At 42.3% G+C, this 13,613-nt stretch overlaps 2 protein-coding genes across 6 annotated transcripts in view; both read right to left on the reverse strand.

The window, feature by feature from the left end:
* LOC121001740 (myosin-binding protein C, fast-type-like) overlaps window positions 1–13,613 on the reverse strand; it is a 607,494-nt gene that overhangs the window by 541,738 nt on the left and 52,143 nt on the right. The window lies entirely within an intron of this gene.
* LOC121001720 (myosin-binding protein C, fast-type-like) overlaps window positions 1–13,613 on the reverse strand; it is a 272,071-nt gene that overhangs the window by 206,250 nt on the left and 52,208 nt on the right. For all 3 annotated transcript variants that reach the window (XM_040432923.1, XM_040432909.1, XM_040432918.1), the window contains 2 exons: window positions 6,032–6,112; window positions 4,238–4,386 (listed from right to left, as the gene is read on the reverse strand). In XM_040432923.1, the coding sequence (XP_040288857.1) occupies window positions 4,238–4,386; window positions 6,032–6,112 (230 nt within the window). The remainder of the gene's footprint in view (window positions 1–4,237; window positions 4,387–6,031; window positions 6,113–13,613) is intronic.

The following is a 13,613-nucleotide window of genomic DNA, read 5'->3' on the forward strand; positions in this document are numbered from 1 at the left end:
CAGCACCCTGCCACTCCACATTGAAGATCCGCTGGACTGCTGGGCAGGCAAACTGAATTTGTGGCTGCAACTTGCAGAGTTTGCCCTGGAAAAGCTGTCTTGCCCGGCCAGTAGTGTCACATCAGAGTGGGTGTTTATTGCGGCGGGGGCCACAGTTACCCCAAGAAGAACTCGCCTGTCCACCCAAAATGTGGAGAGACTGACCTTTGTCAAGAGGAATCATGAGTGGATCAGCTAGGATTTCCACCCACCAATGCCTGATGCATCAGACTAGATCATTCATGGTGCTACACCAACACTTTGACAAGAGACCGGTTTCTTCTGGGTACCTGCCTCCGCTACTATTCTGATGCTGCCACCCACCTGATGCAACACATCTGATGCCAAGTGCTCCTTCTTATACCCACCATCGTCAGCGGGTACTGTTATTGCCACCCACCTCCCCACTCTGTCACCGGGTCACTCTGTGGTCTCCTCATGCTGCTGCTGCCACCTCCACACTATGTCACCTTGCCACTCTGTAGTCTCCATATGCTGCTGCCATCTCCACACTATGTCACCTTGCCACTCTGTGGCCTCCTGGTGCTGCTGCCACTGACACACTATGTCACCTTGCCACTCTGTGGTCTCCTCATGCTGCTGCCACCTCCACACTATGTCACCTTGCCACTCTGTGGTCTCCTCATGCTGCTGCCACCTCCATACTATGTCACCTTGCCACTCTGTGGTCTCCTCATGCTACTGCCACCTCCACACTATGTCACCTTGCCACTCTGTGGTCTCCTGATGCTGCTGCCACCTTCACACTATGTCACCTTGCTACTCTGTGGTCTCCTCATGCTGCTGCTACCTCCACACTATGTCACCTTGCTACTCTGTGGCCTCCTTATGCTGCTGCCACCTCCACACTATGTCACCTTGCCACTCTGTGGCCTCCTGATGCTGCTGACACCTCCACACTATGTCACCTTGTCACTCTGTGGCCTCCTGATGCTGTTGCCACCTCCACACTATGTCACCTTGCCAGTCTGTGGTCTCCTCATGCTGCTTCCACCTACACACTATGCCACCTTGCCACTCTGTGGCCTCCTGATGCTGCTGCCACCTCCACATTTTCATTGTGCCACTCTGTGGCCTCCTGATGCTGCTGCTGACACCTCCACACTGTCATTGTGCCACTCTGTGGCCTCCTCATGCTGCTCCCACCCTCCCCACTTCATGGCTGAGCCACTATTTTGACTATCAGCCTGGCTGACATCATCATTGATTTGACCCTTCTGCTGATCTGTCAGAAGGAAGGAAAAATGAGATGCACAACGGATCCTGTCTGTGTAGCAGCTGTAAGGCCTGTAAGGCTTGTGATTTGGTAGCCAAAAGCAGGAGTGGGTGCAAAACACAGAAGACATGCAAATATTCCATTCACTTGTCATCTCTGTTTTGGATCCACTCCTGTTTTTTTTCGGCATTAGCAATACTGGTGGATTACTGACCAAATGCTGACCGAGTGACAGCGGATGCTCAACAGACAAGATCCATTTTTTGGGGGTTATTGTTCTGACGGATCAGAGGAAGGGCAAAATAATCTGTGACGTCAACACAAACTTACTGCTGACACCCTTTCCACTCTGTCAGGGGGCTCTACTTATATAAGAGTTTATTAGAATAGGTTCTGTAGACATCTATGTGGAATCAGCTGACGACGTTGTAAAAGGAGTGCGCTTCTTCTTGACGCTAACATCGACCTGTAAAGTTGAGTTCATACTTGAGTTATTTGGTCAGTTTTGGCCCCCTGACTGCCCAAATAAGTGAAGTGTGCAGTGATTCTAAAAGCAACGCCTGTCATCTACATTTCACACTGACTCAGTGTTATTTCACTACCACAGCAGACTTCCTATGCGTGTTATTGCAAGGCACAGTGTTCTACACCACTATAAAGGCTCTCTGTAGCCAGAAAATAGCTACTTTTTAACATGATTTGCCGCGAATAAAATCGTATCGAACCAAATTTTTTCTGAAAATTAATCGAAGCGGCCGAATCGAATTTTTCAAAAATTCGCTCATCTCTAGATGTGACATCTTGGCCAGAGAGGTAGATTTGAATGTCATCATCATAGAGGTGGTATTGGAAGCCATGGGACTCTATGAGCTGTCCCAGGCCAAATGTATAAATAGAGAAAAGTAGGGGAACTAGGAGGGCAACAACACAGATAGGGCATGATGAGGAGGTGGGGTATTAGTGGGAAACACTGAAAGTTCTGCTGGTGAGAAACAAGGAGATCCAGGAGAGGCCTGAGTTTCTGACACCAAGGGATGAGAGGGTGTACAACAGCAAAGAAAGGTCAACTGTGTCAAAGGTGAAGGACGAGTACAGAGTAATAACATTAGCTTTTGAAGCTAGCAGATCATTTGATTAGTGGTAGTTAAAGAGGTTAGTGTTGGGCGAGCATGCTCAGCCGAACACAAGTTCGGCTCAAGCATCGCTATGCTCGGCCGAATATCGGGTGTGCTCGAGCGCGATGCTCGAGTCAGTGTATTTAAATCTAATTTAGCCTCTATTTCTGAAAAGTTTCTGGTGGGATTCAAACTCACGACCTTCTACATTACAGCAAAGAATGTTAACCACTACACTATAGAGCTGCATGGCCCGTTATTTAAAAAAATAAAAAATAAATGATGACTGATTTCTGCTGTATAGGAATACTTACTAGTAGTAAGTATTCCTGTACATCAGAAGTCTCATATTTTTTTATTTTAGTAACTGGCCAAATAAGTTGAAATAAGTTGAAATATGAGGCCACGTCTTTGGGTGAGATGACGGTTGTAGAAGGGGACACCTGGGGACAGAGTAGAGAGTCAACGGTATTAAACAATTGTTTAGGGTTGCGGGAAAGAGACGATATGAGAGTTGTAGAGTAGTCCTATTTAAAAGACATAAGTGCAGACTTGAAGTTGAGAACAGCTTGATTGTATGTGTTGAAGTCTTCCTTGGAGGGAGTTTTCTTACAGCGTTGTTCTGCAACTCTGCAAACTTGTCAATTTTTTTGACTGGTAAGTGTGATAGTATTGTCAATTTGATGGGTTCTGCTGTGTGAGGGGAGCATTGGAGTCTTTTGCTGAAGTAATTGTGGTATTGTAGAAAACAGCAGCTGTGCCAGCATCATGAAAAGAATATATGGTTGACAGCAGTGAGAGAGGTACAATTTTTATGAAAAATTTAATTTTGATGCAAAGTCGCATGAAGGTGGCTGTGTGTATAAAGTAGTAAAAGGCATTTTGACAATGTATAGGTTGTCTACTTTTAGAAAATTTGTGGGTATGAAGGGGGTAAAATTATTTTCTTTTATTTTCTAATTTAGATTTTATGTTACATCAAAAATGCTAAAATTGTCGAGACTACCAACAGTGCAAAATGCCCAAATACCTCAGCAGCAAAAGGGCTCATCTGTATGGGAATGAATGATCACAGTAGCAATCCCTTGCTCTCATACAGAATGGATTGTTGCTGCACATAAGTGCAGCTCTCCCTTCTTTTCCTTGATAGGTAATTATTGGGAAGGGCTGAAAACTGTCAGTCTGTGTTAAAAAGCCTTAAATGGGTTACCCATGAGTGTCTTGTTTTTAAATGAAGCCCCCACCTTGCTTGTAAAGGGAGCTCAACTGTTCCCTGCTGTTTGGTTCCAGCTCAGTGGGTGCTTGGCTCTCTTCTGTAGTCTTCCAGTCCCTGCATGTAAACTTCCAGCATGCACAGGATCACGTGTGCTCCTGCAAGTCAATGACTGGCCTCACCATGATGTATCCCGAAGTGGCATGTACTGCTGGGTCACATGATGCTTGGGGACATGTCACCACTAAGGCCAGTCACTGGCTCCAGCAGCACTGGAAGTTTACATGTAGGGACTGAAAGACTTCAGCAGCAGAGAGCCAGGGGCCCCTCAAAGTCAGATTCACAGGTACTTCTGGATGGGTATGTAATTTAAAAAAAAAAACATGAACAATCCCTTTAAATTTATGCCATCTATACAGGATTAGTATATCTGACTCATTATCTTTTACATCTATGCAGGAGAATCATAAAAAAAAAACTAACATATAAAGAAATATTAAGGAAATAATTAGCAAACATTTTGGAACTGAGATTCGTATTTTTTTTAACGTCAACATTCACTTTAATTAATCATGAAACTGTTACATTTCAATCAGCAATATTCCTTTGTAGGGGAGAGAAAAGAAACACTACCTTTTTGGATTCATCGTAGCTTTGCTCAAACTTGTACCTAGTCCCACTTTTGCTTCCCAGTTCCAGCCACTTTCCTTTAAACCATTTTACTATAGGCTTTGCAGTAAGCTGAGTACCATTTACAGTGATTTGAACGTTAAAATCTTTCCCTGCGGAAAAAGGAAAAATATAATTGAGATTTTAAAAAAGGTTGTAAAATGTTTTCCTAATATTGTAAAGAAAAGGTTTACTTCATCTCATTATTCTCCCACAAAAAATGGGGTGTTCAAAGTACTGTCCACAATTAGAGAAAACAGTGCCACGCCTGTCCACAGGTTACATGTTTTAGGCTACTTTCACATTTACGCTGTGGTTTCTGGTTTTGAGATCTGCCAGAGGATCTCAAAACCGGACCAAAACAGTTCTGTTTGATTTAACCAGATCTGTCACTAAAAACAATGTTAGTCAATGGGTGACAGATCCAGTTTTTTTTGGATCCCCAAAAAATGGATCTGACACCATTGACTTACATTGTTTTTAATGACCGATCCGGTTTGTTCAGTTTGGATGACCGGACCCAAAACCGCAGCTTGCAGTACAGTCACAAAATGGAATGCTGCCGGAACGTAGCATATCCCATTCAATGCATTGGCCCTAAACTCTGCCGGATCTCAAAACCCAGAATGCCAAAGCACTGATGTGAAAGTAGCCCTATTGCAGGTAAATCTTCACAATCTCTCTCACACACAGAATTTCAGGATTTCTCTAACAGGGATTTTGAGCACTGTCCCACTCTCTAGGCCGTTCCCCTTCCTCGTCCCACCAAATGTTGAGGGGGGACCTTAGGGCTTCTGAAACCTACTGTCAGCTGTCAGTTCTTTAGGTTAGAGATTAGTGAATAGATTGTCCAAATTACAAATTCTCTCACTTTAACGGGCTTCTGTCACCCCACTAAAGTCTTTTTTTTTTTTTTTGGGCTAGTTAAATTACTTATATTGCGATATATGAAAATATAATCGTCTTACTTACTTTGATTCTGCAGTTTCTTCTAAAAACGAAGTTTTATAATATGTAAATTAGGCAGCTGCAGAAAACCGCCCACTCGTCGTGTTGATTGACAGGGCCAGCCGGGATCTCCTCCTCCGGCTGGCCCTGTCGGCATTTCAAAAATCGCGCGCCTGTGTTCATTCGGCGCAGGCGCTCTGAGATGAGGAGGCTCGCCTCCTCAGAACTCCCTCAGTGCGCCTGCGCCGATGACATCACCAAAATAGAAGACGTCATCGGTGCAGGCGCACTGAGGGAGTGCTGAGGAGGCGAGCCTCCTCATCTCAGAGCGCCTGCGCCGAATGAACACAGGCGCGCGATTTTTGAAATGCCGACAGGGCTGGCCGGAGGAGGAGATCCCGGCTGGCCCTGTCAATCAACACAACGAGGGTGCGGTTTTCTGCAGCTGCTACCAGCAAGTAGACGCCCTACTTGCTGATAGAGACCTAATTTACATATTATAAAACTTCGTTTTTAGAAGAAACTGCTGAATCAAAGTAAGTAAGACGATTATATTTTCATATATCGCAATATAAGTAATTTAACTAGCCCAAAAAAAATAAATGACTTTAGTGGGGTGACAGAAGCCCTTTAAATATCTTTGATTGTACTGCTTATCTCAAGTTCAAATAGCAAAAATTACATTACACTTTCTGAAAAATTCTATATTTTTTGTACCCTTTCAAACACTTCCAAGCCAGTATCAATGCAAATATGAATAAACTCCAAGTAATGGTGATATTGTTTACAGATGTTTTTCTTAGTACATACCTGTCTGCACTGTTAAATTATGTGGCTTCTTCACAAATAATCCTGTCAGGGTAGAAATATCAACGTCGGCGTCCGGAGTTTCTTTAATCAAAACAGAAATATGGGATTTAAATCATACAGAGAACTAATATAATGTTCTGTTTGTAACCACATTAACTATATATGTATCTTATATATAATATGAATTTCTGCTGTCTGTCCTTTATTCACGGCGAAACGACTGGACCAATCTGCAACAAATTTGGCATAGAGGTAAATCAGCAGCTTCTGAAGGTTGTAGACTGGGTTTCAGCTTTCTAGGACCTACCGTGTTTGAAATATCAACAAAAACGTATAAATGGCGCCATCACATGACCTGTATTAGCCAATAGAAGCTCGCAAGTCCTTCATTCTTAGTCTTACAGACAGTTTTACACCAGGTGTCCATTACAACCCACTGCTTTTTCTCCACTGTTATAGGGCCACAATGGATGTCACTGTTATGGGAGCACTGTGGATGTCACTGTTATAGGGCCACTGTGGATGTCACTGATTTGGGAGGACTGTGCATGTCACTCTTATGGCGGTTCTGTGTATGTCACTGTTAAGAAGGTACTGTAAACGTCACTGTTATGAGGATACTGTGCATGTCACTGTTATGGGAGCACTGTGGAAGTCCCTTTTATGGGAGCACTGTGGATGTCACTGTTATGAGGATACTGTCTGTTGTCATTGTTAGGGAGGACTGTTGATGTCACTATTATGAGGATACTGTGGATATCACTGTTATGGGAGCACTGTGGATGTCACTGTTATGAAGATACTGTGGATGATGCTGTTATGGGAGTCCTATGGATCTCACTGTTATTGAAGTACTGTGGTTGTTACTGTTATGAAGATATTATGGATGCCACTGTTATGAAGATACTGTGTGTTGTCATTGTTAGGGGGGACTGTGGATGTCACTGTTAAGAAGATAGTGTGGATGTCACTGTTATGGGATGGGAGCACTGTGGATGTCACTGTTATGAAGATATTGTGGATGTCACTGTTATGAGGATACTGTAGATGTCACTGTTATGGGAGCACTGTGGATGTCACTGCTATGAGGATACTGTGGATGATGCTCTTATGGGAGTCCTGTGGATGTCACTGTTATGGGATAGGAGCACTGTGGATGTCACTGTTATGGAAGTACTGTGGATGTCACTGTTATGGGATAGGAGCACTGTGGATGTCACTGTTATGGAAGTACTGTGGATGTCACTGTTATGAGGATCCCGTGAATGTCACTGTTGGGGGGGACTGTAGATGTCACTGTTATGAGGCCCTGTGGATGTCACTGTTATGAGGATACTGTGTGTTGTCACTGTTAGGGGGGACTGTGAATGTCACTGTTATGAGGATACTGTGGATGTCACTGTTATGGGAGCACTGCGGATGTCACTGTTATGAGGATACTGTGAAAAGCACTGTTGGGGGGGACTATGGATGTCTTTGTTAAGAAGGCACTGTGAATGTCACTGTTATGGGAGCACTATTCACATGTCGGATTTTAAAAATGTGTTTGAAAAATCAATGCGGAATCTGCAATGATTTTCTTCCCAGTTTTGTTTTGGTTTTTGACGTGTTTTTTTTTTCCCCAGCTTCCTATTTTTTCAGCTTCTTATTCATTTCAATGGTAGAATCAGTGCGAATTCCGAGATAGAGACTTTTTTCCACACTGGTTTTTCAGCATGGAAAAAAAGTTCTGCCTCCCATTGTAATTTTTTTGGAAGCATTTTTGGCACAGATTTTACACAGAAAACACGTGAAACACAGCACCAAAAACATGTAAATGGACCCTTATGGCAGCAGTGTGGATATAACTCTCATGGGGGCACTGTGGATGTCACTCTTATATGGGCACTGTAGATAGCACTGTTATATGGGCACAGTGGATGGCATTGTCATATGGGCAGTGTGGATGGCACTGATATACGGACACTGTGAACAGCACTGTTACGGAGCATTGTGGTGTGTTGTCACTGTTGTGTCTACTGTTATGGGCCACTATGGATGTCTCTGTTATGTGGGCACTGTGCATGTCACTGTTATGAGACACTGTGGATGTCACTGTTATATGGGCACAGTGGATGGTATTGTTATATGGGCACTGTGGATGGCACTTATATACGGGCACTGTGGATGGCACTGTTACTGGGGGCACTGTGGTGTGTTGTCACTGTTGGGTGTAATGTGGATGTCACTGTTACGGGATGTGATATAGTATGTACTATATATATATTTATTGCTATGTAGTTATATATAGAGTGTGTGTGGTGTGTATATGTGTATATATATATATATATATATATATATATATATATATATATAGGCACTAAAACAAAAGTTCAACTTTTCCCCCATCATTCTGCACTCAATACCCCATAATGTCAAACTGAAAATAGAAGGGAAGATTTATCAAACTGGTATAAAGGAAAGGTGGCTTAGTTGCCCATATCAATCAGTCAGATTCCACCTTTAATTTTTCAGAGTTCTTCTGGAAAATGAAAGGTGGAATTTGATTTGATACAATGGGCAACTAAGCCACTGTTCCTTTACACCAGTTTGATAATTCACCACCGGAATGTGAACAAAACAAAAAAATGAAATCTTGCATTGACAAAAGTATTCAGACCCTTTACTCAGGACATAAGTCGAAGCACCTTTGGCAGAGATTAAAGCCTCCAATCTTCTTGGGTATGATGCCACAAGGTATGAACACCTGGATTTGGGGATTTTCTGACATTCTTCTCTGTAGATCCTTGCACTGTCAGGTTGTTTAACCGCTTTAGTACCGAGCCATTTTTCACCTTAAATCCCAGGCCAATGTTTGCAAATCTGACATGTGTCACTATATGTGGTAATAACTTTGGAACGCTTTTACTTATCCAAGCCATTCTGAGATTGTTTTCTCGTGACACATTGTACTTAATGACAGTCATAAATTTGAGTCAATATATTTCACTTTTATTTATGAAAAAATCCCAAATTTACCAAAAATTATGAAAAATTTGCAATTTTATAAAAATTTCTATTTCTCTGCTTTTAAAACAGAAAGTGATACCTCATAAAATATTTATTACTTAACATTCCCCATATGTCTACTTTATGTTGGCATCATTTTGTAAATGTTATTTTATTTTTTTAGGACGTTAGAAGGCTTAGAAGTTTAGAAGTAATTTTTCAAATTTTAAACAAAATTTCCAAAACCATTTTTTTAAGCAACAAATTCAGTTATAAAGGGATTTTGAGGGGCTTACGTAATGGAAACCACCCATAAATGACCCAATTTTAGAGACTACACCCCTCAAATTATTAAAAATTGATGTTACAAACTCTGTTAACCCTTGAGGTGACATTTCAAAAATTTTTGTGTTAATCAATATTTATTTTTGCAACACAGCAAGGGTTAACAGCAAAATAAACCTCAATATATATTACTTTGATTCTGCAGTTTAGTGATCAACCAATATTGATTTTTTTAGAGCCGATACTGATAACCTGTGAACTTTTAGGCCGATAGCCGATAACTTATACCGATATTCTGTGCATTTTCATTTTTTGAAAAAAAAAATTCTGTTATGGCATTCACCACATAGGAGATTTATTTTTAATAGTTTAGACTTTTTGGACATGGCAATATGTGATATGTTTATTTATTGTTTATATATTTTATATGTAAAATTGTGAAAGGGGGTGATTTATACTTAATATTTTGGTGTTTTTTATAAACTTTTTGTTAGTTTTTTTTACTTTTTATTTAATAACTATTTCCCCCCCTTAGGGGCTAGAACCTGGGATCTTTCAATCCCTTGTCCTATTCACCCTAAAAGAGATCTATTAGGGTGAATAGGACTTCACACTCTCCCTGCTGCCCTGTGCATTGTACACATGGCAGCAGGGAGCTGACCATGGCAGCCAGGGCTTCAGTAGTGTCCTGGCTGCCATGGTAACCGATCAGAGACCCAGGATTACACTGCTGGGGCTCCTATCAAAAGCTGCCACTGCACCACCAATGAAGAGGAGGGGAGGGGACCCTTTGGCCACTGCCACCAATGACTTTAATACTGGGTGGTTGGGGGGTGCACTGCGCCACCAATGATTTTAATACTGGGGGTTGGGGGGGGCTCACTGCGCAACCATTGATTGTAATACTGGGGGGTGGGGGGAGGGCACACTGTGCCACCAATGATTTTAATACCGGGGGAAGGGGGGAGGGTGCACTGCACCACCAATGTTTTTAATACTGGGGAGGGTGCACTGCTCCACCAATGATAATTAACGTTTAATACAGGAGGCGGTTGTGTCGGCGCAGAATCACATAGCCGGCACCCTGTCTCTGAGGGGTTAACTGCTGCTGATCACAGCTTCCTGTCATATAGGCTAGGCATCGCCTCCTGTATTTGTATTTAACGTTAATTATCATTGGTGGCGCAGTGTGCCCGTCCTTCCTCCTCCTGTCTCTCCTCATTGTCAGCCGGCACAGGGGGAGGGAGACAGTGACTACTTCTCCCGTGTGCTGCTGAGGGAACATGAGCGCGCTGGACGCATTATCGGCATATCGGCAAGGTTAGATGCCAATATCGATAACTTTAAAAATCATTAATATCGGCCGATAATATCGGTAACTCAGATAATTGGTCGATCCCTACTGCAGTTTACAGAAATACCCCATATGTGGCGGTAAACTGCTGTATGGGCACGTGGCAGTGGTCATAAGGAAAGGAACGCCATATGGATTTTGGAGGCAGATTTTGCTAGAATGGTTGTTAGGCATCATATTGTATTTGAAGAGACCCTGACGCACCCCTACAGTGGAAACGTTAAAAAAGTGACCCCATTATGGAAACTACACCCCTTAAAATTATATATTAAGGGGGGTACTAACCACTTTGACCCCCTAAGCGTTTTACGGAATTTGGAAACGCGGCTGTGAAAATGAAAAGTTTCATTTCTTCTAAAAAAAATATTGCTTTAGCCCCAAATATTTCATTTTCTAAAGGGGTAACAGGAGAAAAATCTCCCCATAATTTTTTACCCATTTTCTCCTGTGCTGTGGGGGCACATGGCAGGACTCAGAAAGGAAGGAGTGGCATGTGGCTTTTGCAGCGCAGATTTTGATGGATTGGTTTATGGGTGCCATTGGTTTTTCTTTTTTTAATGATTGTCTTATCTGGGGGATAATTTTTTCCGGGATGAGATAACGGTTTGATTGGTGCCATTTTGGGGTACATAAGACTTTTTGATCGCTTGGTGTTACTCTTTTTGTGAGGGCCATCTCATGTGATATTTTTATAGAGCAGGTTGTTACGGACACGGCGATACATAATATGTCTATCTTTTTTTTTTTGTTAAGTTTTACACAGTGAAAGCCTTTTTGAACAAAATAAAATCTTGTTTTTGTATTGCTATTTGCTGAGAGCCATATTTTTTTATTTTTCTGGCGATTGTCTTAGGTAGGGTCCCATTTTTTGTGGGATGAGATGGCGGTTTGATTGGTACCATTTTGGAGGTACATAAGACTTTTTGCTTGGTATTACACTTTTTGTGAGGCTAGGTGAAAAAAATGGCTGTTTTGGCATAGTTTATTTTTAATTTTTTACAGCATTCACCTGAGGGGGCATATAATGTGATATTTTTATAGAGCAGGTTGTTACAGATGTGGCGATACCCAATGTGTCTATTATTTTTATTTTTGTTAAGTTTTACACAGTGAAAGCATTTTTGAACAGAATAAAATCTTGTTTTTTGTGTTGCCATTTTCTGAGACACCTATTTTTGGTATTTTTTGGGTGATTGTTTTTGGTAGGGTTTTTTTTTTTTTGCGGGATGAGATGACGGTTTAATTGGTATTTAGGCTCATTGTTTGCGAGATGATATGACGGTTTTATTGGTACCATTTTTGTGAGACAAGGTGACCAGAAATTGGGAGAAGGACGCTTATTTTTTTTACTTAAAACTTCAAAAAAAAAATTACTTAAACTTTAAAAAATTTTTAATACTTAAATAATTTTTTTACTTTTTTTTTTGTCCCACTCTGGAACTTCAACTTTTGGGGGTCTGATCCCCTTTACAATGCATTACAATATTGTTCTGTATTGTAATGCATTGGTTGTAAGTGTATTACCAGAGTAATACACTTACTGCCTTCCTGCCTGTAAGTTCCAGGGGGCTGGATCTCACAGGCTGAAACGGAGAGCAGCCACGATGCCTAAGGAAGGTATCGGGCTGCCATCCAAGCCATAGGGTCCCCGTCACAGCAGCGCAGGGACCCGATGGACACGCGGACCCATCAGGATACAGCACGTGCCGATGTTAGCGCTGACCACGGCAGTGCGAGGGTTAATGCGCCAGCATCTGTGTTTTCACCGATGTCGGTGCACACAGCAAGGGTCCGGCTATCAGTGACTGCAGAATCCCTGCAGCTGATCAGGCGGGCGCAGCTCCTGCACCCGTCCGATCAGCGCACTGTAGCTGTACAGTTCTGGGATTTCTGACCCAGTTTCCAGTGCTGTACATATACGGCGCTGGTATCCTACGGGTTAAAGACTGACAATGAACAGCCATTTTCAAGTCTCTCTAGAGATGTTCAAATGGGTTCAAGTCAAGGCTCTGGCTGGACCACTCAAAGACATTCAGAGTTATCCCTAAAGCCCTTCTGGGTCATCTTGCCTGCGTGTTTAGGTTCATTGTCTTGTTGGAAGGTGTTTTCATTAATAATATTTCTGTACTCTTCTCCATTTGGCTTTCCCTCAATCCTGACCAGTCCCCCTGTCCCAGCTGCTGAAAAACACCCAGTATGATGCTATCATTACCATGCTTGACTGTACAGATAGTACAGGGTGGGTGATAAGCAGTGCAGTGTCGTTCCAGAGTACCAGAGAATTCTTGGGTGGGCCAAGCTCTTACACAATAAAGGACCCCTAATATAGGGCTCTTAAGATAAAGACAATTTAGAGCTGGCATTGGAATAAGATCATGGGTGGACATATTGTGTATGCAGTCTGTAACGCTGCACAGGGCACAGTAGGATAGGGGACCCACTGCTATCTTATCAAGAAAACCCTAAAGGTAGGTAAACGATTGCTAATGATTGTCATAGTTGTTACTAGTGGATTACAATCCACTAAAGATAATGGTTCTCCATTAAACAGCTTGCTAGTAACGGATCCCTAAGATGAGCACTTCACTCTTGACAAAACCACATCCCTTTTCAGTTTTTGAGAGTAGGGCCTAGGATAATTTCCTCTGGTGGGCTTGAGGAAGTTCAGGCTAACACAGGAGCAGTGCTTAGTTTCCTCCAGACATAACACTTAGAATTGAGGCCAAAAAGTTCAATCTTGGTTTAATCAGAACAGAGAATATTGTTTCTCACAGTCTGAAGGCTCTTCAGGTGCTTTTTTGAAAACTCCAGACGGGCTTTCATGTGTCTTTTACTGAAGAGACGCTTCTTACAGGCCATTATGCCCCAAATCTCAGATTAGCGGAGTTCTGCAGTGATGGTTGACCTTCTGGAAGTTTCTGCCATCTGCACACAGGATCTTTTGAGTTTATCCAG

This window comes from Bufo bufo, chromosome 1, assembly GCF_905171765.1.
Source record: "Bufo bufo chromosome 1, aBufBuf1.1, whole genome shotgun sequence".
Classification (NCBI taxonomy): Eukaryota; Metazoa; Chordata; class Amphibia; order Anura; family Bufonidae; genus Bufo; species Bufo bufo.